The sequence below is a fragment of the Dendrobates tinctorius genome, unplaced genomic scaffold (genome assembly GCF_039654945.1).
Source record: "Dendrobates tinctorius isolate UK_male_01 unplaced genomic scaffold, ASM3965494v1 ptg000378l, whole genome shotgun sequence".
Classification (NCBI taxonomy): domain Eukaryota; kingdom Metazoa; phylum Chordata; class Amphibia; order Anura; family Dendrobatidae; genus Dendrobates; species Dendrobates tinctorius.
In genome coordinates, this window is record NW_027362044.1 from 579,338 (window position 1) to 601,392 (window position 22,055).

Below are 22,055 nucleotides of genomic sequence, written 5' to 3' on the forward strand. Positions count from 1 at the left end.
AGAGGATATAATGAGATCCATAGAATATGACTGACGTACACCCAGTGGGTGGGTCTGAAAATAAGGCAAGTATTCTAGATGGTACTTTTCATAACATGATAGGCTTTCAGCATTACATTATGATGAATGTTGTTGCAGAGGTGGCTCTTGAGGTTACGCTAACAGCCCGGGGTTTGGAACGGACACTATAGACATTAAGGAACCAATTCCAAATCCTCCTTCCTTTTTGGGATTTTTACAGATTGTGCAGTGAGATTTTCATTTAGCAAAATCCCCCATCCTTCTTGGACATTTCTATCCTTTAGAACATCCGGCCATTGGACTTTTCCTACCTTCTTTCTGAGTCCATTAAAATCTGCCTTTCTGAAGTTCAACCTTAGAGTCTGCGTGCTTGCTGATCTTCCTTCTATTGTAATCCAAAAGTTGAGGATAGCATGATCGCTGCCTCCTAAATTCCCAGCCACCTTTACTTCCTCAACCATTTCCTCCCTGTTGGTAAGAATTGGATCGATGGTGGCATATCCACTTGAACTCTCTACCTTTTGAAAGCTAAAAGTGTCAGTGAGGGAAGATAAGAATTTTCTGGACCCAGTACTTTTGCCTAAAGGTACTGTCACACTTAGCGATGCACCAGCAATCCCGACCAACGATATGACGCGGTCAGGATCGCTGGTGCATCGCTAAGTGGTCGCTAGTGAGCTGCCACACAGGCAGATCTCACCAGCAACATCGCTGGGGACGGGGGTTGCTACTTACCTGTCACACTAGGCGATCCTGCGTCCTCCCACCCGGCTCCACGCTCGTCGCTCGTCTCTCCACAGGAAGCGCCGCAGGAAGCTGACGACGAGAAGCGGTCAAGCCTGTTTTCGCGCGATCAGTGATAATCAGCGGGGGAGCGGTCGGAGGTAAGTATCACACACAGCGATATCGGTAGCAATATCGCTATAACGTCACAAGTTTTAGCGATATTGCTAGAGATATCGCTTAGTGTGACAGGCCCTTAAGAGAGGTTCCCAACAAATATCTGGATAGTTAAAATCTCCCATGATCACACTCGTACTTTTTTGAGAACAGACATCTGATGTAAAGAGTCCATCGATATCGTCAGTCTGTCAGGTGGTCTATAGTAAACAAGATTAGCTGTGGCAAAGAATGCTTAATACCACATGTACAACCCTCAGGGGTTAAATGTCAGCTTGGAGGATTCCCATTCAAAATAAAACATAACCTTCAATAATTCATTAAAACCTGAGATATCACATAAACAACACATAAACAGACATAATAGTGCTCGTGCGTATCAGTGCTCATTTAAAAAATGGTTCGGTCTCAACATTACTCATGGACATAGACGCCCCGGCGTATTTTTCAGAGGTCCCCTGCCGGGTATCCGGGTCCATATAGCAGCACAAGACAGTGTGTGGAAAAGGAGGTTAAAGGGTTACAGGTGTGCAGTTTTCCCTATCCTCCCTGTCGTGCCAAGGTATTACTCCTGCCCTTACAAGGACAGGCCCCAAATGGACCCTATAGTGTCACCTCCAGTCGTCAGAAGGGGTATTTGCTACCTACGCGTTTCCTCCCCAATAACAGGGATTCATCAGGGGAGTTATACAAATAGATATAAGGGGGGTTTAAATATATTTGTCCATAAAGAAAAATTGAAGGCCCTGCAATGGCTGGGTGCCTCAACTAGCAGAGTGACTGTCCATATCACTGCCAAAAAGTAAGTCACATGGATAGATGGTGTGGTTTCCTTAAATAGACCATCCTACACACCCCCCGGAGTTTAGCCTCACCTGAGGTAGTCAGATCAATGGCCAGTAGGGAAAGTATATGCAAGAAACCCATTTATTGGTATAATGAGGTCAGTGAACCCGCCCCTATGTTCTTATATTTACTAAGAATCTGCCCAAGCTCAAAAATTGACCAACACAGCAATCACTTTTCAATTCAAAGCATAAATTATCATGCCTCGATATATTTCTCAGAATAGGGCACTATTGTATAAGGCCAAAGTTATAAATTAATCCTGATATACAGATATGATGTCCCTCACAATGGGGTATTTGTGTCAGATTAATCCCCTGGGGCATAGATGCCGCTTGCATCGCAGTAAATTCACACAATAAGAATTCTAGGGTGAAGGTGATCGCGGATACCGCGATATATCATCTCTATGAAGTAAGCGCCGCTACAGTTGCGGTAAACCCGCTTAGTAAGGTCACTCAGCAGTGGTCACACCAAGCTCACATGGTGAGGACTCCAAACGGAGGACAGTTGCTGATACCGCAAAGTGTCACCCTTCGGAGGTGAACGCTGCTACAAACGCAGCAAGTTCACACAGTGAGATTTTCAGCTGGAGGGTGATTGCAAAATACCGCGATATCTCATCTCCGGGTAAATTAGGCATCGCCGTATATGTGATATCTCATGTTTTAATGAATTATTAAAGGTTATGTTGTATTTTGAATGGGAATCCTCCAAGCCAATAACAGGTCTATAGTAAACGCCTACAGTAGTGTCCTTTCTTTTCTTCTCGTATTCTTACCCAAACAGTTTTTGCAGAGCTACCAGTCTCTGAAGCTTGGATTTCTGTGGAGATATGTTTTCTTAACATAGAATGCAACACTTCCTCGCTTCTTGTTAATTCTGTTTCTAATAAAGAAGTTATAGCCTTCAAGGTTTGTATTCCAAGGCTGTGTATCATCCCACCAAGTTTTAGTAATGCCTATGACATCAAATCTTTCTTCCTGTGTTAGCAGCTCCAGTTCTCCTTTTTGCTTCCCATGATCTGCATTTGTATAGACAAATTTTAGTTTGTAGTCATTTTCTCTTGCTCCTCTATTTTCATTCAGAATTTGTTGTTTTTGTTCTTCCTTTCCACTTCTAATAGCAGGGTTCTCAAAAGAATTCATTACCTCCATATTCCTTCCTGGCCGTATGTTTCCCATCCCATACTGCTCTAGTTTAAAGTTCTCCTGATAAGTGTTGCAAGGCGTCTTCCAAATATGTGTTTTCCTGTTTTAGTCAGGTGCAACCCATCTCTAGCAAGGAGTCCATCATACAGGTAATTCACTCCATGGTCAAGAAATCCAAAATGGCACCATCGATGTAGCCAGTTGTTCACCTGTAGAATTCTGTTCAATCTCCTTTCTCCATGTCCATCTACTGGGAGGATGGATGAGAAGACGACCTGTGCTTCCATTTCCTTCACTTTCCGGCCTAGGTCTTCAAAGTATTGGCATATAGTATGTAGGTCCTTTTTTTTTTCTGATTGATTTGTTCCTCTGTTGCACGAGGTGGAGGCCCTCCTCTGTAGAGAGGTTAAGGCAGTTTGGCTTGTTTAGCTTAAAAAAACACCTCAGATGAGATCTCATTCACATGTATAAATACAGTTGTGCTCAAAAGTTTACATACCCCTGCAGAATTTTTGCTTTCTTGGCCTTTTTTCAGAGAATATGAATGATGACACCAAAACTTTTTCTCCACTAATGGTTAGTGGTTGGGTGAAGCCATTTATTGTCAAATTACTGTATTATCTCTTTGTAAATCATAATGACCACCCAAAACATCCAAATGACCCTGATCAAAAGTTCACATACCCCATTTCGTAATACCGTGTATTGCCTTCTCTAACATAGTAACATAGTTAGCAAGGCCGAAAAAAGACATTAGTCCATCCAGTTCAGCCTATAAAATTCTGTCAGAATAAATCCCCAGATCTACGTCCTTCTAAAGAACCTAACAATAACTGTAAGGTACAATATTGTTATGCTCCAGGAAGACATCCAGGCCTCTCTTGAACCCTTTGACTGAGTTCGCCATCACCACCTCCTCAAGCAGGGAATTCCAGATTCTCACTGCTCTAACAGTAAAGAATCCTCTTCTATGTTGGTGGAAAAACCTTTTCTCCTCCAGACGCAGAGAATGCCCCCTTGTCACCATCACCTTCCTTGGTATAAACAGATCCTCGGAGAGATATTTGTATTGTCCCCTCATATACTTATACATGGTTATTAGATCGCCCCTCAGTCGTCTTTTATTCTAGACTAAATAATCCTAATTTTGCTAATCTCTCTGGGTATTGTAGTTCCCCCATCCCCTTTATTAATTTTGTTGCCCTCCTTTGTACCCGCTCTAGTTCCATTATATCCTTCCTGAGCACCGGTGCCCAAAACTGTACACAGTACTCCATGTGCGGTCTAACCAGAGATTTGTACAGAGGCAGTATAATGCTCTCATCATGTGTATCCAGACCTCTTTTAATGCACCCCATGATCCGGTTTGCCTTGGCAGCCGCTGCCTGGCACTGGCTGCACCAGGTAAGTTTATCATTAACTAGGATCCCCAAGTCCTTCTCCAGGTCAGATTTACCCAGTGGTTTCCCGTTCAGTGTGTAATGGTGATATTGATTCCTTCTTCCCATGTGTATAACCTTACATTTCTCCTTCGTCTCATTGGGGGACACAGAGACTGTGGGTGTGTGCTTCTGCCGTCTGGAGGCCGACACTAAGTGTACAAAAAAAGAGTTAGCTCCTCCTCCGCCGCATACACCCTCGCCCCTAGGCCGGGCGTAACTCAGTTTTTGCTTAGTGTCTGATGGAGGCACACGCAGTCTGGAGTTCCAGACTAGATTTTTTTTTTTTTTTTTCCCTTCCCTTTTTTCTATGAAGATAAGATAGGGGCGACGGATCCTATAGAGAGGATCCGATCTCCCCAAATCACCAACGGGCGACCACGTGTGAGTAACCCTCCACGTGTCCTCTCCCGCACCGAGGGACACATCTGGGACTTTTTTCCAGACATCTATTTTTTAACGAAAGAGGGGCAACGCGTCCTGATTAGAGGACTCGGTTTCCCCACAACTTCATCAGGCGCGTGTGAGCAGAACCAGTGGTCAGCCTCCACGTTGTTCCTCTCCTACAACAGCAGTGTATGGAGGCCCCGTCCACCCCTTGGTTGTGAGTCCAGGGGGCTGAATCGGAGGCGCAGGTGAGAGCGCGCCCAGGAGCGGGGGATCCGGTACAGGGGGAAGAGGCCGTGAGTAAAACCGACAGAGCCCCCCCCCCTTGCACGGCGGATGGTCCTGCTCACCTTTTAATATATGGGGGATCCGCTCCTGGAGCGCACCGCAAGTTGGCGCTGGTGAGTAGCGGTAGCTAGGGCGTTGCACCCGGGCTCCGCACGCCGCGTGTATCGGAGCCGCTGCAAACGCGCGAAGCCGCGCGCCGACTTCCGGTGGTAGCCGGAAGTCCCGCCCGCTGACTTCCGGTGGTAGCCGGAAATCCCGCCCGCTGACGCGGCGGTGGCGGCGGCGAATGCGGAGACGCGCGATATAGGTTCCGGAGAGACTTCCGCCCTAACACCTCGCATCCACGCAGGGGTACTGCGGACAGGAGCCGGTGGGTGAGTGTAACTCCGTTTGGAGAACCACGCTGCTTGTCAGGGAAGAGGTTACCCTCCTCCTCCTTCTACTCTGCCTTCAGCCTGTGCAGCTTGATACCAGGCCAATGCCAGAATGGGAGACCTGCTGGAAATCCCTGGTCCCATCTGTGTAAAATATTGTGAAGCCTGTGAGTCGGAGCGCGCCCAGGAGCCCCCCACTGTTTCTGAACCCAGGGGTCAGGACCCCCCGGAATGGGCGGTGTCCTTATCGCAGTCTATGCTGTCCCTTACAAGGGCAATTGAATCCCTTCAGGGCTCGGGCAGGAACAGGGAGGGGGGTCTGCCAGCGGAAGAGAGCTCGTCCTCGTCTCAGGACCCTCCAACCATTAGAGGTCGCTCCAGTACCAGGCAAGCTCATATCAAGAGGGTTCGTTCCCCGTCGGCCGGACCCTCCGGGGCTTCGGCGGCGGGTATTAGGGCATCCCGTTCCCCGTCACTGAGCTCTGGGAGCGATCAGGATGAAGGAGAGGAGGAAGAGGCCTGGAATCTAGAAAGTCTGGGGTTCCAGGATTCGGTGGACACTCATTGAGGCAGTCAACCAGACATTAGAGATCGAGGACGATGTGCCCACAGTCTCAGGTCACAAGGTCTCTTTTAAGAAATCCAGGCGACCACATAGAAGATTTGCCACGCATCCGGAGTTTGAGGAGCTAGTCCAGAAACATAGAGATCACCCGGATAAGCGTTTTGCTATGCAAAAAGTGCTGCAGGCAAAGTATCCGTTTCCCCCTGAGCTCCATAAGGCTTGGGTAGAGTCGCCAGTAGTGGACCCTCCGGTATCACGTTTAGCATCAAGATCGCTATTGTCGATACCCAGTGTTTCCTCTATAAAGGACCCAACTGATCGCCTCATGGACGGGCTTGCCCGCTTGGTATATGAGGCAGCAGGGTCGGCTCTGGCCCCCTCCTTTGCGGCGACTTGGGTGGCTAAGGCCATGGTTTCGTGGGGGGACGCTCTGTATAAGGCCCTCCAGGACAGGGATCTCCCCGCGGAGGTCTTAGAGGTGGCAAATCAGATGTCAGGAGCAAGTGATTATCTTGTCAGCGCCTCACTGGACGCGGCCGAGTGCTCGGCGGTGGCGGCGGCGAATGCGATCGCCATTAGGCGTGCATTATGGCTGAGACTGTGGAAAGCGGATTCTATCTCTAAAAAATCCTTAACCTCATTGCCGTTTCAGGGCAATCGACTGTTCGGTGAGAAGCTGGATAGGCTTATCTCAGAAGCCACAGGGGGGAAAAGTAGTTTCCTTCCGCAGCAGAGAAGTTGCCCGGCATTCAGGCAAACGCAAAGGCGTTTTCGACCCTTTCGTAGCCCCTGGGGGGGGACTTCGGCCAGGGCGTACTCCTCCGCAAACGATGGCCAAACTAGGGAAAAACAAGTCTCTTACAGGGCCAATCCGCTGGGTAGAGGCCGAGGCCATTTACCCAGAGCGAAGGGGGCCAAGCCCCAAAAGCCTCCAGCTAAATGACTGGAGGCACTCCGTACCTACGGACGACAGAGTGGGCGGACGCTTACTAAGGTTCAGCCACGTTTGGGTCGCAGTGACACGCGACACTTGGGTGGCAGAACTTGTATCGTCCGGGTACAAGATAGAGTTTGTCGGACGGCCACCTCAGCGATTCTTCCGTTCGCGACTTTCCAAAACAGATTCGCAGGCGGAGAGTTTGTTACAGGCTGTAACATCGCTACAGCACAAAGGGGTCATCGCCCCAGTGCCGCAGGGCGAAGAGTCGCAGGGGTTTTACTCCAATCTTTTTTCGGTCCCCAAAAAAGACGGGACTGTGAGGCCGGTTCTGGATCTAAAGATCCTAAACAGATTCATCAGGGTCAGGCGATTCCGGATGGAATCCCTCCGCTCGGTCATTGCAGCCATGGATCCAGGGGAATTCCTGGCCTCAATCGATGTGCAGGATGCATATCTGCATATTCCGATATTCCCCCCACACCAGAGGTTCCTGCGATTTGCGATCGGAGGACGTCACTTCCAATTCGTGGCTCTGCCCTTCGGTCTGGCCACTGCCCCCAGAGTCTTTACAAAGATAATGGCGGTGGTTATGGCCATCCTGCATGCACGGGGCATAACGGTGTTACCTTACCTGGACGACCTTTTGGTAAAGGGGCCGTCGTTTCAGGAGTGCCAGGACAATGTCAGTATTACTCTGGATACCCTGGCCCGTCTGGGCTGGCTGATCAATTGGAGCAAGTCGTCTTTGGTTCCAGCCCAAAAAATCGTGTTCCTGGGCATGATTTTCGACACCTCCCGGGGGCTGGTGATCCTCCCTCAGGACAAGGCGCAAAAAATCAAGCAAGGGATACGGAACCTTCTACAGCCGGGCTCCAGATCCATCCGGTATGGCATGAGTGTTTTGGGCAGAATGGTGGCGGCGATAGAAGCAATCCCGTTTGCCCAGTTCCATCTCCGTCCGCTTCAGCATGCGCTCTTGACAGCATGGGACCGGAGGCTGCTGTCTCTCAGTCATCGGTGCAAGTTGTCTCCGCTGGTACGGGGTTCACTCCGGTGGTGGACTCGCGACTCGTCTCTGGTCCAGGGGAAACCCTTTCCCCCGGAACAATGGTTGGTGGTGACGACCGATGCAAGCCTGCAAGGTTGGGGAGCAGTTTTCCAGAGTCACATAGCCCAGGGGCGGTGGTCCGTTCAGGAGATAGTTCTCCCGATCAACATTCTGGAGATACGGGCAATACGATTGGCCCTACAACATTTCCAGTGTTTCCTGAGACACCGGCCGGTGCGCATCCAGACGGACAATGCTACAGCAGTAGCATATGTCAACCATCAAGGGGGCACGCGCAGCCAGGCAGCCATGCGCGAGGTCGGACTGGTACTACGTTGGGCGGAGAAGAACCGCGTGGTAATTTCAGCGGTGCACATTCCAGGAGTCGAAAACTGGGCGGCAGATTTTCTCAGCCGACAGGGGGTCGCGGCAGGGGAATGGTCCCTGCACCCCGAGATCTTTCAGCAGATCTGCCAACGGTGGGGGACACCAGACGTGGACCTTATGGCATCCAGAGAGAATGCCAAAGTACAAAGGTTTGTCGCTCGATCCCTCGATCCGCAGGCAATCGCAGCAGACGCGCTGGTGCTCCCGTGGAGCCAGTTTCGTCTCCCGTACTTGTTCCCCCCGCTGCCGCTGCTTCCAAGAGTTATCAGGAAAATAAGGAGAGAGAAGGTTCCAGCAATTCTGCTGGCCCCAGACTGGCCCCGGCGGGCCTGGTACGCAGATCTGGTCCAACTAGTGGTGGACGTACCCTGGCGTCTTCCAGATCGGCCGGACTTACTGTCCCAAGGGCCGATCTGCCATCCGAACTTAGGGGCCCTGTGTTTGACGGCGTGGCCATTGAATCTTGGCTGTTAACACAGGCAGGATTCAGACGCGATGTGGCGGCCACGATGGTGAGTGCCCGAAAGCCTTCCTCGGCGAGGGTGTATCATCGAACTTGGGAAGTTTTCTTCCGTTGGTGTAGGGATCGTGAAGTGGCTCCTCTGGTTTTTTCGATCCCCAACGTACTGGCTTTTCTACAGGCAGGGCTGGACGCAGGGTTGGCCCCGAGTTCCCTCAGAACGCAAATCTCGGCCCTGTCGGTACTTTTCCAACGAAAAGTCGCTTCCAGGTTAGGACGTTTATGCAGGGGGTCGCACATTTAGTACCCCCCTATAAGGCGCCGACGGAATCATGGGACCTGAACTTGGTGCTCAGAGCCCTTCAGGAGGCCCCTTTCGAACCATTGCAAGAGGTCTCCTTACCTTACCTGTCCAGAAAGGTCGTTTTTCTAGTAGCCATAACGTCTATTAGGCGGGTTTCGGAATTGGCGGCCTTATCTTGTAAACCACCGTTCCTAACCTTTTATAAGGATAAGGTAGTTTTAAGGCCAGCTCCCCCCTTCTTGCCGAAGGTTGTGTCTGCATTTCATATCAACGAAGACATCGTTTTACCCTCGTTTTGCCCGGCACCGGTGCACAGGGTGGAGAAGGCTTTGCACACCCTGGATCTGATAAGAGCTCTTAGGAGGTATGTGACAAGGACGGCGCCATTCCGCCAGACAGACGCTCTATTCGTGGTTCCAGAGGGACGGCGGAAGGGGCTCGCTGCGTCCAGAGCGACTTTGGCCAGATGGGTTCGCCTGACGGTCCAAAAAGCTTATCAAATCAGTGGCACGCCGGTTCCGGCAGGGATCAAGGCTCACTCGGCACGGGCAGTGGGTGCCTCATGGGCACTACGACACCAGGCTTCAGCGGAGCAGGTATGCAAAGCAGCTACCTGGTCCAGTTTACATACGTTTGTCAAACATTATAACGTACATACCCAGGCATCCTCGGATGCAAGCCTGGGAAGAAAGATTCTCCAGGCAGCAGTTGCGCACCTCTAATCAGGGGCGCAAATTAGCAGGGATTGGGTGAGCTAAGATCCCGCCCAGAGGACTGCTTTAGGACGTCCCACAGTCTGTGTCCCCCAATGAGACGAAGGAGAAACATGGATTTTTGTGAGTACTCACCGTAAAATCCTTTTCTCCGAGACGCTCATTGGGGGACACAGCACCCACCCTATCAGCCAGTTGGCATTTACTTATTTTGAGTTTTACAAATCCTTGTACAAGGTTTAGGGTGGCCCCCTTTTTCAGACATATAGTTTCTTGCCTGAGTTTAAGGCGCGTTCTCCTACTGCTTATGCACTAAACTGAGTTACGCCCGGCCTAGGGGCGAGGGTGTATGCGGCGGAGGAGGAGCTAACTCTTTTTTTGTACACTTAGTGTCGGCCTCCAGACGGCAGAAGCACACACCCACAGTCTCTGTGTCCCCCAATGAGCGTCTCGGAGAAAAGGATTTTACGGTGAGTACTCACAAAAATCCATGTTTATCATTGTTACACCCCATCTGCCACCTTTCGGCGCAAGTTTCCTCCTTATCCAGATCCATCTCTAGCAGAATACTATCTTCTCTTGTATTGACTGCTTTACATAGTTTTGCATCATCTGCAAATATCGATATTTTACTGTGTAAACCTTCTACCAGATCGTTAATAAATATGTTGAAGTGAAGAGGTCCCAACACCGACCCCTGCGGTCCCCACTGGTCACAGCGACCCAGTTAGAGAATATACCATTTATAACCCCCCTCTGCTTTCTATCACTAAGCCAGTTACTTACCCATTTACACACATTTTCCCCCAGACCCAGCATTCTCATTCTGTATACCTACCTCTTGTGTGGCACGGTATCAAGCGCTTTGGAAAAATCAAGATATACCACATCCAATGACTCACCTTGGTCCAGTCTATAGCTTATCTCTTCATAAAAACTGATTAGATTGGTTTGACAGGAGCGATTCCCATGCTGATATGGCGTTACACAGTTATTCTCATTGAGATAATCCAGAATAACATCCCTGAGAAACCCTTCACATATCTCACCAACAATAGAGGTTAGACTTACTGGCCTATAATTTCCACGTTCACTTTTAGAGCCCTTTTTGAATATTGGTACCACATTTGCTATGCGCCAGTCCTGTGGAACAGACCCCGTCGCTATAGAGTCTCTAAATATAACAAATAATGGTTTGTCTATTACATTACTTAGTTCTCTTAGTACTTATGGGTGTATGCCATCCGGACCCGGAGATTTATCTATTTTAATCTTATTTAACTGGTTTTGCACCTCTTCTTGATTACATCAATGACAGCTTGAAGTCTTTTGTCATAATTGTGGATGAGGTTCTTTATTTTCTCAGATGGTAAAGCTGCCCACTCTTCTTGGCAAAAAGCCTCCAGTGAATTCCTGGGCTGTCTAGCATGAGCTGTGTGCTTGAGATCTCCCCAGAGTGGCTCAATAATACTGAGGTCAGGAGACTGAGATGGCCACTCGAGAACCTTCAATTTGTTCTGCTGTAGCCAATGACAGGTTGACTGGGCCTTGCGTTTTGGATCGTTGTCATATTGGAACGTCCAAGTAGGTCCCATGCGCAGCTTCCCGGCTGATGATTGCATATTTGCCTCCAGTATTTGCTGATGTGCTGCATTCATCTTTCCTTCAACTTTGACCAAATTTCCTGTGCCTTTGTAGCGCACACATCCCCAAAACATCAGCGATCCACTTCCTTGCTTTACAGTAGGAATGGTGTTCTTTTCATCATAGACCATGTTGACCTCTCTCCAAATGTAACATTTTATGGTTGTGGCCAGAAAGTTCAATTTTGTTTTTATAGAGCCCCTGATTGTCCATTTCTTAATCATAGTTTGAACACTGCTGACTGGTATTATCAATTCCTTGGATATCTTTTTGTATCCCTTTCCTGTTTTATACAGTTCAACTACCTTTTCTCATAGATCCGTTGACCATTCTTTTGCTTTCCCCATGACTCACAATCCAGACACGTCAGTGACTGGATGAAAGATGCACGAGTCTGTCTGGATCTCAGAAACTCACTCTGCTTTTTATAACACATACTGATTACAAGCAAACAGGTCACAGGTGAGGATGTTGCGTTTAGTAGCCAGTCAGACCCATTTGTATCAACTTCTGTGCATGTTATCAGGCCAAAATCACCAGGGTATGTGAACTTTTGATCAGTGTCATTTGGATGTTTTGGGTTGTCATTATGATTTAAAAAAAGAAAACACAGTAGTCTGACAATAAATGTCTTCACCCAACCACTAACCATGAGTGGAGAAAAAGTTTGGTGGCGTTCATATTCTATGAAAAAAGGCAAAGCAAAAATTCTGCCGTGGTATGTAAACTTTTGAGCACAACTGTATATGTGTGTTCAACACAAAGGACGGCACATTCATTCCATAGACCATACTGAGGACCAGGGGGCACTCATTACAGGTGGAAGAAGGTGATTCTGGAAGCTATATATAAAAGGGTTCTCTCCAGTTAGAGCAGTCAGACTGTGGAATGCCGACCACAAGAGGTAGTAATGGCCGACACTAGAACAGCTTTTATAATGAGCCAGATGATTTATTCAGTACTTAACATTGTGGGTTATAGATCATTTAACGACATAAATGTTTAATTGGTGGAGAATGGTTAAACATGATGGATCGTGTTTTTTTTTTTTTTTTTTTTTTCTTCATTCTATGTAACTATGATCTGATCATTTGTACTCACTCTATATCATGTCGGTGCCCAAGAAGGGAACATTTATTTACAGGATGCTTTTTATAAATCAGTACACGTGTTGAGTTTTTATTTTTCATGCTTGCCTTCTGGGATCTGTTATGTCCTGCATAAGGTGAAACCTGTAGTCTGGGTGTCTCTTCCCTATCCACTGGCACCATCCTCCTGGTGACCTCTGTCACTCCATTAAGGACTGCTCCTGCTCTAGAGTTGCCTATCTTCTTGGTTTTGCAGATTAGATCAGTTTTTCACTGGCTGCAGGGCTGTACAATTGGACTGTGAAGACTGCTGCATAGATCCTAGCGTCTAGCACATTCTGTGTAACACTATGTCATTGTTTTTTTCTCAGGATTTCGTGGTACTGGTAGGAGTGGAGTGCTAGTGGAGTTCAGTAAACTTTCTTTCCACTTTCGTTCTTACGGTGATCTCACAAACGAGGAGCTGGAAGAAGTTTGTGATTTCCTTCACCAGAAAGTGACATCCCGGGAAGCGACTGCGTTGAAGCAGCTAAAGTCCTGCTACAGAGTGTTTCATAGGTGCGTCCCTCACAGCCGGACATACATAAGGTGCCTTCATCACTTCTCCCTCCACATAAACATGCACACAGAGCTTAGGGGGGCATAAGGTAACTGGGTCTCTGAAAACTGCAGAAATGTTCCCCTCCCTCTACTCTCTCTTTTCTCATCTCTCCCCCATGACTGTCCTCTGTTCAACTCTTGCCCACATCCTGCCTCATTCCAACTGTGCCCCCTTTGTCTCATTATTCTCACGTTCTACCTCCTCTCATCTGACTTGTTCATCTTGCTTTCGCTTTCCCATCTTGATTGTCTCCTGTGCATCTCATCTTCCATCCTTGACTGTCTCTTGTACGTCTTGCCTGTCATTTGTTTCGTATTCCCTCCTGGACTGTCTCCTGTTTGCCACACCGCTCCTTAATCCTGCCTCATCTTCCCCCACCTGTCCCTTATTACCCTGCCTTTCATCCCCTCTTCTTCCCATGCTGCTCTTATCTCCTTCACAGTCTGTACCTCATATGTCTTGTCTTTTTTCTGTCTTGACTGTCTCCTGTTTACCCTGACTTCCCCACATACGTCCTCATTGTCTTTCTTTCATCTCGCTCCTGCTTTGTCCTACCTATTCTGGATGCATGGCATGGCAGCACATAGATGTGAGCAGAGCCTGATGTGTGGGCTTTCTTGCACCTGGAATGAAATATTTCCTTCATGTATCAGTGTTGCATACAGAAGCAGTGGCGTATGTGCTGAGAAGGTGGACCCTGAGCGCAGTGCACAGCTGAAAACTCTCATTCTCCGCTACTTCGAGGGAACGGATCCTCTAGACGAGCCTGAAGAGGACGACTCTGCAGACGGTCAGGTGAAGGTGTGTGCAGAGAAGAACCATGCTATCACTTTGTAATGACGTTGTCCGTCTGGAGGACGGAAATCTGTCTCCTTGCTATCTCTAAGGCCCGGGTGGCTCAGATTGCTCTTCTTGACGATGCGCTGATTCACAGAAGGGACATTGGTTGAGCCTGCAGTGAATGTGGAGATGCCCCGGGTGTGAGGCTTTCCAATGAGGCAGCATCATGGTGAGACATCTGCTACTTTTCTGTTTGTTCTCCATCGCTCATCTTATCAAGCAAACACGGTCTGCTCGGTTTGTGGAGGACTTCACTGCCAAGCGGGAGGGGGTTCCATGAGGGCATTAATCATGTGATGTTTATAATCGGGTATTGGAGTCTGAGTGTCTCCATTTTATTCCGATTCCTCCAAAATGGGACACTGACTCCACAGCCCTGCTTTGAGGGGGCATGGGTATATGTTCAGCGCTGTATACTGTTTGCTAATGGGATGCATGTGTTGGTGTATAGTGTGTGTGTGGAGCTTGGAGATTATCTTTGGGTGACTCAGAACTATGATATACTGCATCTATGTAACAAGTTTGGTTCGTTTATCTATGTAGTAAGAAAGATTCTGATATGGTATCTATGTATTTAAATTGGTCCTGTTCCTGTATATATGTAGTCAGCTTTGTTCTTTCACGTATGTATCTAGTAAACTTGGTTTTGTCCCATTCTCAATGATTGTGCTGTTACTAACAGCTTGATGATGTATAGCACAATGAATTCTTCAATATTAAGTGATCTCCTCCCAAAATGAATTCTAAGCTGCAATGATATGGAAGGAGCAGAACTAGACAAAAATAAAAAAAAAATAAAAACTTACTGTCAAGATCACATGAACCATTTTTCAGGGGTTCCTGGTACACTTCCAGAACTTTCTGCTGCCTACTGACACACACGCTGCTCTTCCCCCCCATTAGGTTGTACTGGTACACACACAAGCTGCAATCCTCTCTGCCTTTGTGGTATTCCAGCCCCAACCCTCCCCCTCTCCTTCTCTCCCTGCTAGCACTGTGTAATTCTATCTCCCTCTTTCCCCCTCTCTCAGGAATGTGTCTGTGATCAGAAATCGAAAGTAAGAGGTTAAGAGCACGTGTTCCCTTTGTCCTAGTACAGTGTTCATTTAAGATAAAAAAAAAAAAATACGGGCGCAGAATACTCATAGAAGCACGAACTTTATATTTCTGGAAACTGCAGGGCTAGAGCTTTCCACAGGTGGGTTGTGAGACCTTGGCAATCAGCAGGAGCGAGAAACTGATTTCGACCCGACCTAATTACACATCCACTCGGTGTAGACTTAATAGAAAGCTAATCTCAGAAAAAGAATAATAGTAGTCCCGTCGTCACTCTACGAGGTTTCCATCCAGAGATATGGAATTAATAAGGTTTTAGTAGCATCTGAAAAGGGGAGTGCATTCCATAGCTCCGCCCACTCAGTGAAGTCATGGGACAGAGGGTATAAGATTATAAAGCCCATTTAGGAATGGTTCTTTCTGCCAGGGGAGCCAGCTAGGAGAGGCTGTGCATTTTGACCTGATGATTTGGGAAGGCTCCCCTTCACCACCACCATATGGCGTACCATTGAATGAGATAACTGTAAGTTCTTTCATCTTTAATCCATGGTTATTTTGTAATTGATTGTATATAATGTATCAGTCTCTCGTTTGTAACATCTTTTATATTTCTGTAAACACTGCCAATCCTTTTTGAAGTAAAACTATTAAATTTTACTACCTTTGTTTTCCTTGTTCTAAAAGTATCGCCACGTCCTCTGGAGCTAAATTTACGCTACTGTTTGGTGGGCTCCTGACCCGATATTCATATAACAATCAGGAGCTGGTGGCAGCGAAGTGTTCTGGGTTTTTGGGGAGACTCTGGCAGTGACGGACGGAGGTTATTTATGTGTATTACCCTACCTAGACTTGGGGATATTCATCACCCTCCCTGCAGAGTGCCTAATAGCCAGTACATGGCAAGGCGGCCCTTCTGGCGACTACTTGTCCTAGGTGTAGTTCACTAACCTGAGGGTAAGGGGGGCGCCAGAGAGCTGCAGGTTCCAACCTGGAACTGGAAAGTGGGATATATAAATATCTCCCTTGTAATTCTTGACAATTACTAATTTGAATGTGTTGGGTTTTATATGGTTTTACCATGGCCACTTGTAATCATTGTTTATGACCACTTTCATATTATGTGATCGTTTCTATGGGTCCCTGATCATTAGGGTGGGATAGTTATATCTATGTATGACTCGATTTTCTACCAGTATTTACATTCTGAGGTTTACTATACAGATGGGTGTCCTGGGGTTGTAATATTTATGCAGCAGTGATATTTTAGACTACCACATACTTACATTTGCTGTCTAATTGTGGTAGTTTGCATATTACAATACAGATTAACAGAACGCTGGATACAGCACCATCTATTACTAGTCCCTTTTATCTTCGGGCTCACAGTTTGTCTGAGTCTGTGATCAGACCTTTCTATCTGTCACTTTTATGTGACTGCCATTACTATTTTCTATTACTTGTACTCAATCATTATTTTTTTTTATAGTGTTCTGCTCCTTCCTTATCGCTGTAGGTTACTAGCTCAATAATATATGTAGGGTTGTGCATGTGTGAGCGATCCCAGAATGCAGTCACTCGCCATCGTTGTGTAACCCCTTTGTGACTGGGCCAATTTTGCCCTTAATGACCGGCCCAATGTTTTAAATCTGACCAGTGTCGCTTTATGTGAAAATAAATCTAGAGCTTTAACATGTTCTAATGATTCAGAGAATATTTTCTTGGACACATAGTAATTTATCTTACTGGTAAATTTAAGTCAATATGTTTTGCATTTATTTGTGAAAATGTAGACCTTTTGACAAATTAAAAAAAAAACAGCAATTTTTAAACTTTCAATCTTTTATATCCTTAAACCAGTTAGTCCTGCCGTATAGACTAGTTAGTAAATCACATTTCTCATGTGTCAATTTTTGCATCCACATCATTTTTCAAATGTCATTTTTTTGTAAGGAATTAGAAGGGTTTAAGAGTTTAGCAGTGATTTTCTAATTTTTTCAAGGAATTTATAAAACCTGTGTCACGGGTTTACCGTGACAGAGAGGAGCCAGAAGACCGCAGCGTCTAATTTCTCCTACTCCCGCCCTGTTTAGAAGCACATCCACATCATTTTTCAAATGTCATTTTTTTGTAAGGAATTAGAAGGGTTTAAGAGTTTAGCAGTGATTTTCTAATTTTTTTCAAGGAATTTATAAAACCTGTGTCACGGGTTTACCGTGACAGAGAGGAGCCAGAAGACAGCAGCGTCTAATTTCTCCTACTCCTGCCCTGTTTAGAAGCACTTTACCTTCATTTTAACCAGTGCAGGTTTCTTTTAGCAGTGCAGAGATTAATCTGCTCAGTTGAGAGCTCTTGGAAGCTTTCCTACATTAAGGCTCTCAGCTGTTCACTGTTAGCCACTCCCCTCTCCATATATTCTGGGCCTTTGCAAGCACTTATTGCCAGAGCAAACTTATGCTGCATGGTTAGATGGTGATTTGTGTTTGTTGTTTGAGAAAGCGTTTTGTGTATTTATCTGAGACTATTGCTATATTGTGTGTGCAAATTCCCCTCCTTTTCCTACTTTGGTTTTACCCCATCCGCCACACCCCAGTGTTTACCTCTGCTATATGTGTGAGTATGTTTGTATGTTTGGTATTTTTCTTTACCCCTGTTCATATTACCTTGATAGTCTGGTTGGTGTATTACGGTACACTGACTCCCCTCTTTCTTGGATGGGGTATGGGTACGACTGAGGGTGGTTTCAGGATCTAAGGCAAAGGTAAATGGCATCAGCGTCTTCACCATCAGAAGTAATCCGAGGAACATGGCGAGCTAGGGCTCCCCCTAGCGTTGGAGACAGGGAAGGAGCCCCTGGACCTGGGACACCTGAGTCGTGATGATCGGTTTCTTTAGGGACCTAGTCAGATTTCAGTGGACTTTGAGGTGCCGATATATTAGAAACTCCCCCAAAATGAGACCATTTTAAAAACTGCACCCCTCAAATACTTCAAAACTGCTGTCAGGAAAGATATCTAGTGATATGGGAACACTAAAATGCTCAGGTGCCCGTTACTCGAGTCGAGCAAATCGTAATGCTCGGGTACACGACACGAGTAAAAAGTATAACAGAAGTCAATGGGAAATGCTAGCATTTTTTGGGAACTTCACCCGGAGGGGTCTAAAAATAGCTATACACTATGGAAACTGTGTTGAAATGGGGGAGACACCTTGAAGCATCTCTAACAACATTGTCCCTAGCAGCGATCTGGAATTCAAGAGTATTACGTCACTTTTACGGACGGACAATGAAACATACAAACCCAAAGATAAAATGTTAAGAAACCTTCTTTCTAGGTTAATGACTTGTATACAAGTCAAAATAAGAGAAGAGAAATGCTCCTCCACACTTTGGGCTATGTTCACACGTAGTGTCTTCATTGCGTTTTTTGCATTGCTTTCAGTCGTGAAATAAAATTACATTTCCTGTAGAGAGGTTATCATTTTACTATCGTGTGTGAGACATGATCAGACACATCCTATTTATTTTATGAAGGAGGGACTCTGAAAGTAACATTTTTTTTCCGGGGCCATCAGTATTTGTAGAGAGCCATCATCAGGTGTCCCCCACTATCTTTAGAGGGCCGGCAGATGTCTTGTGAAAAAGCACATAATTCTACTTTTTCCTGTAAATAGAATGAGGCCTACAAATAAAAGAACACCGTAGTTACAGTCAAGTATGGTGGAGCTTCAAAGATATTTTAGGGTTGTTTTCCTGTCTCTGGCCCAGGGTGCCTTTACTGTTGTTCAAGGCATCATGAATTATGAAGATTCCCAAACTACATTGCGACCCAAAGGATTTTGGGTCGCAGTGTAGTTCCTGGGGTCTGAAAGCTGGGTTTGCATCCTAGGTCATGGGTCTTCCAGCAGGACAATGACCCCAAACATACTTCAAAGAGCCCACAGAAATAAAGCACTGGAGAGTTGAGAAGTGGTAATTCCAGTTGCGTAAAGTGTCTCACCGCTACCTCTTACATACAGATCCTACACAGAAACTGTGAATGGACACAGTAAATCAGTTAATTTTGCCTGCTTTGATGAATTTCAGAGTACAGATCACCATAAGAAGAAGAATCTGTCAATGAGTACGTGAAAAAAAAACAGCAGTGAGGCTTAGGATTTTTAAGGCAATAATCCCTGATTAGATGCCTGTCGTATGCTATACCTACGGCAACACCTCACCGCAGATGAATTGCAAATAAGAGCATTATTACTATAACAGAATAGAATCTAATTGAAATAGCCCTGAAAAAAAGCGTTTAGTTTAATGTAGCAGCTTCAAAGACTGTCAGGGTATGTGCACACGGTGCAGATTCTGCTGCGGATCCGCAGCATTTCTGCAGCTGCGGGTCCGCAGCAGATTTAGGTGCGTTGTACAGTACCATTGTTTTCAATGGTAAACTGGAAAGCGCTGTGCACATGCTCCAGATTTTTCCGCGGTTTACAATCCGGAGCATGTCAATTCTTTTGTCCAGAAACGCTGCGGTTTCACACCTCATCCATTATGAGTTGTAAAACCGCAGAGCAAAACCGCAGATAAACCGCAGGACCGCAGGATTTATCTGCGGTTTTCATTACAAAATCTGCAGAGCCAAAAAACTCCATCTGCACATAGCCTTAGTTCATCAACCCTGTTGGGGAATATAGTGGAGCTTTTTGCATCTACTCAGCCTGATATGGAGATCAGGATCTTCTGCACTTACTGTACAAAGTCTCTTGTCCCAGCTGTGAGAACTCCCTATGTGACGACCACATGACAGCACATAACAAGGCACTGGATCATATACTAATAGCTCTTTTGGTTTCTCAACTAGAAGGTTGGGCCTCAGAAAAGCATTTTTCCCATTACTAAGAAGTTAGTCTCCTTAAAGCGAATGCACTTGAGTGCAAGGGATCCAAAAAATTAGGAAGCACTCCAATACCCCTTTGAAGAGACGTAGTGGAGGGCCTCAGAAAATTTTTTTTTCCCATTATCAATGAACGGGGGAATCCTAGGCTGGTAATAAAACATTTCCCCCTGAGGGTTATACATATACATATAAAAAAGTGCTTGTGATAGCCCTGTAAAAATTGTTAATGTGGGCATCATAATCATCCTTTAAAAATTGTGTATCTATGGTAGCATGAAATCCTGAAGTGTATACCCATGTTTAGATGGGAAGGGGTACATGCGAATAGACCAGAAAAAACACGGATTTGAGTTTTTCGTTCTGCTGCTGTCACCGGTGGTGTACAGAAGTCTGGGCCAATCCAGCCCTTGTTCATTTTGATAAGTCTGCCTGTCAGCATTTTCGGTTGAAAGGTGGATGTGCCTATTGGTTAGAATATTCCCGGCGTACTAAAAACCCTGTTCTGACAAAACGCTTGCAGCAGGGCAAGCCAGGATATCCAAGTCGTAGAGAGACAGTTCATACTAGATGTCTAGCTTGGAAACCCAATAGTGCTAAGGCACAGAGGAATGACTGTGGACGCTGGTATGGTCGGCAAGTTAGTTCGTCAGCATCTTCCAAAACTTTTTGCTCGTTATCAGAGTACCCAGCCCATCAGGGCCTTGGGTGTTGGTTGGGTCTGAGAAAACTGTGCCAGAGCTTTGATAGTGTTCTCCTGTTTCTGCTGCATCTGGTGTGTCTCCCTAGTCTCCACTCCTTGGTTGTCCAAGGAAATATGACCTCTGCCGCCAACGATGTCAGATGGGAATTTTTTTAAATAATTCAACTAGTGCAGCCTTGTACTGCAACATCTCTTATTAGACCTCTCCGACACTGGAAGGAGATATGTATATTTCTCCTTGTAGTGTGGGTCTAGAAGAGTAACCAACCAGTAGTAAGTGTTGGCCAAAATGCATACAACGTGAGGGTCACGAGAAAGGCAGCAGAACATAAACTCAGCCATGTGTGCCAGACTGTCAACAGCCAAGAGGGTGACTGTCCATGTTATCCTCCTTGTCTTCAGGCCATCCACGCTGAACAGACTGGATGAAGGTGGTGTGGGTACTACTGTCTATAGTGCAGGCAACCAGCTCCTGTTCCTTCTTCTCATTATCACTCAGTCTGTGTTGAGAAGATGAAATGAGGCTGGGCTGTGTAGCATTACCCAGTTTAGTTTCTTGCTCCATCTCAACTTATTCTGCCTGCAAAGCCGCCTCTTAATTGTGAGCAGCAAATGTTTCAGTAGACAGAGAAGTGGGATGGTGACGTTGATTATGGTGTCATTATCGCTCACCATCTTGGTAGAGTCCTCAAAGTTTTGGAGAACCGCACAGATGTCAGACATCCATGCCCACTCATCAGCTCTTATGTGCGGAGGCTGACCAGAATACAGATGTGCATGGTGTAGTTGCTATACAACTACTGCCCTCTGTTGCTTACAAAGCCTTGCCAACCTATGTAACGTTGAGTTCCAAAGCGTGATGACATTGCACACAAGTCGGTGAGCTGAAAGTTGCAAACGCTGCTGCGGCACTGCCAGGGTGGTGGCAGCTGTAGCTGTCTTGCGGAAATGGGCACATAGGCAGCGTATTTTCACATGTAGCTGAGGCAGATCTGGGTAAGTTTTGCGAAACCATTGAACCACTAAGTTGAGCACGTGGACCAGGCATGGTATGTGTGCAAGGTTGCCACGCGTCAGAGCTGCCACCAGGCTAAGGCCATTGTCACACACCACCATGCCTGTTTGTAGGTTCAGGGGTGATATCCACAGATCAGTCTGGTCTGTTAGACCTTTCAACAATTCCACTGTGGTGTGCGGTTTGTCACCTTAGCAGAATAGTTTCAGTAGAGCTTGTTGCCGCTTGGCCTTGCAGTGCTTCCAGCTTGCGACTGATGACATTTGTGAGATGGAGGGTGAGGAGGAGGTGCAGGAACTGTTGTAGAAGGTGAGGGCAACCCTGATTAAAACAGAACCCGCAATCCTCGGTGTCTGTAGCACGTGTTCTGTCCCAGGGTGTGATTGGGTCCCGGCTTCCTAA

At 46.5% G+C, this 22,055-nt stretch overlaps 1 protein-coding gene across 5 annotated transcripts in view; it reads left to right on the forward strand.

Moving 5' to 3' along the window:
* RECQL4 (RecQ like helicase 4) overlaps nucleotides 1–22,055 on the forward strand; it is a 268,983-nt gene that overhangs the window by 192,323 nt on the left and 54,605 nt on the right. For 3 of the 5 annotated variants that reach the window (XM_073563098.1, XM_073563093.1, XM_073563097.1), the window contains 2 exons: nucleotides 12,927–13,143; nucleotides 13,810–13,957. In XM_073563098.1, coding sequence (XP_073419199.1) covers nucleotides 12,927–13,143; nucleotides 13,810–13,957 — 365 coding nt within the window. The remainder of the gene's footprint in view (nucleotides 1–12,926; nucleotides 13,144–13,809; nucleotides 13,958–22,055) is intronic. The other 2 variants (XM_073563095.1, XM_073563096.1) reach the window with 2 other exon arrangements.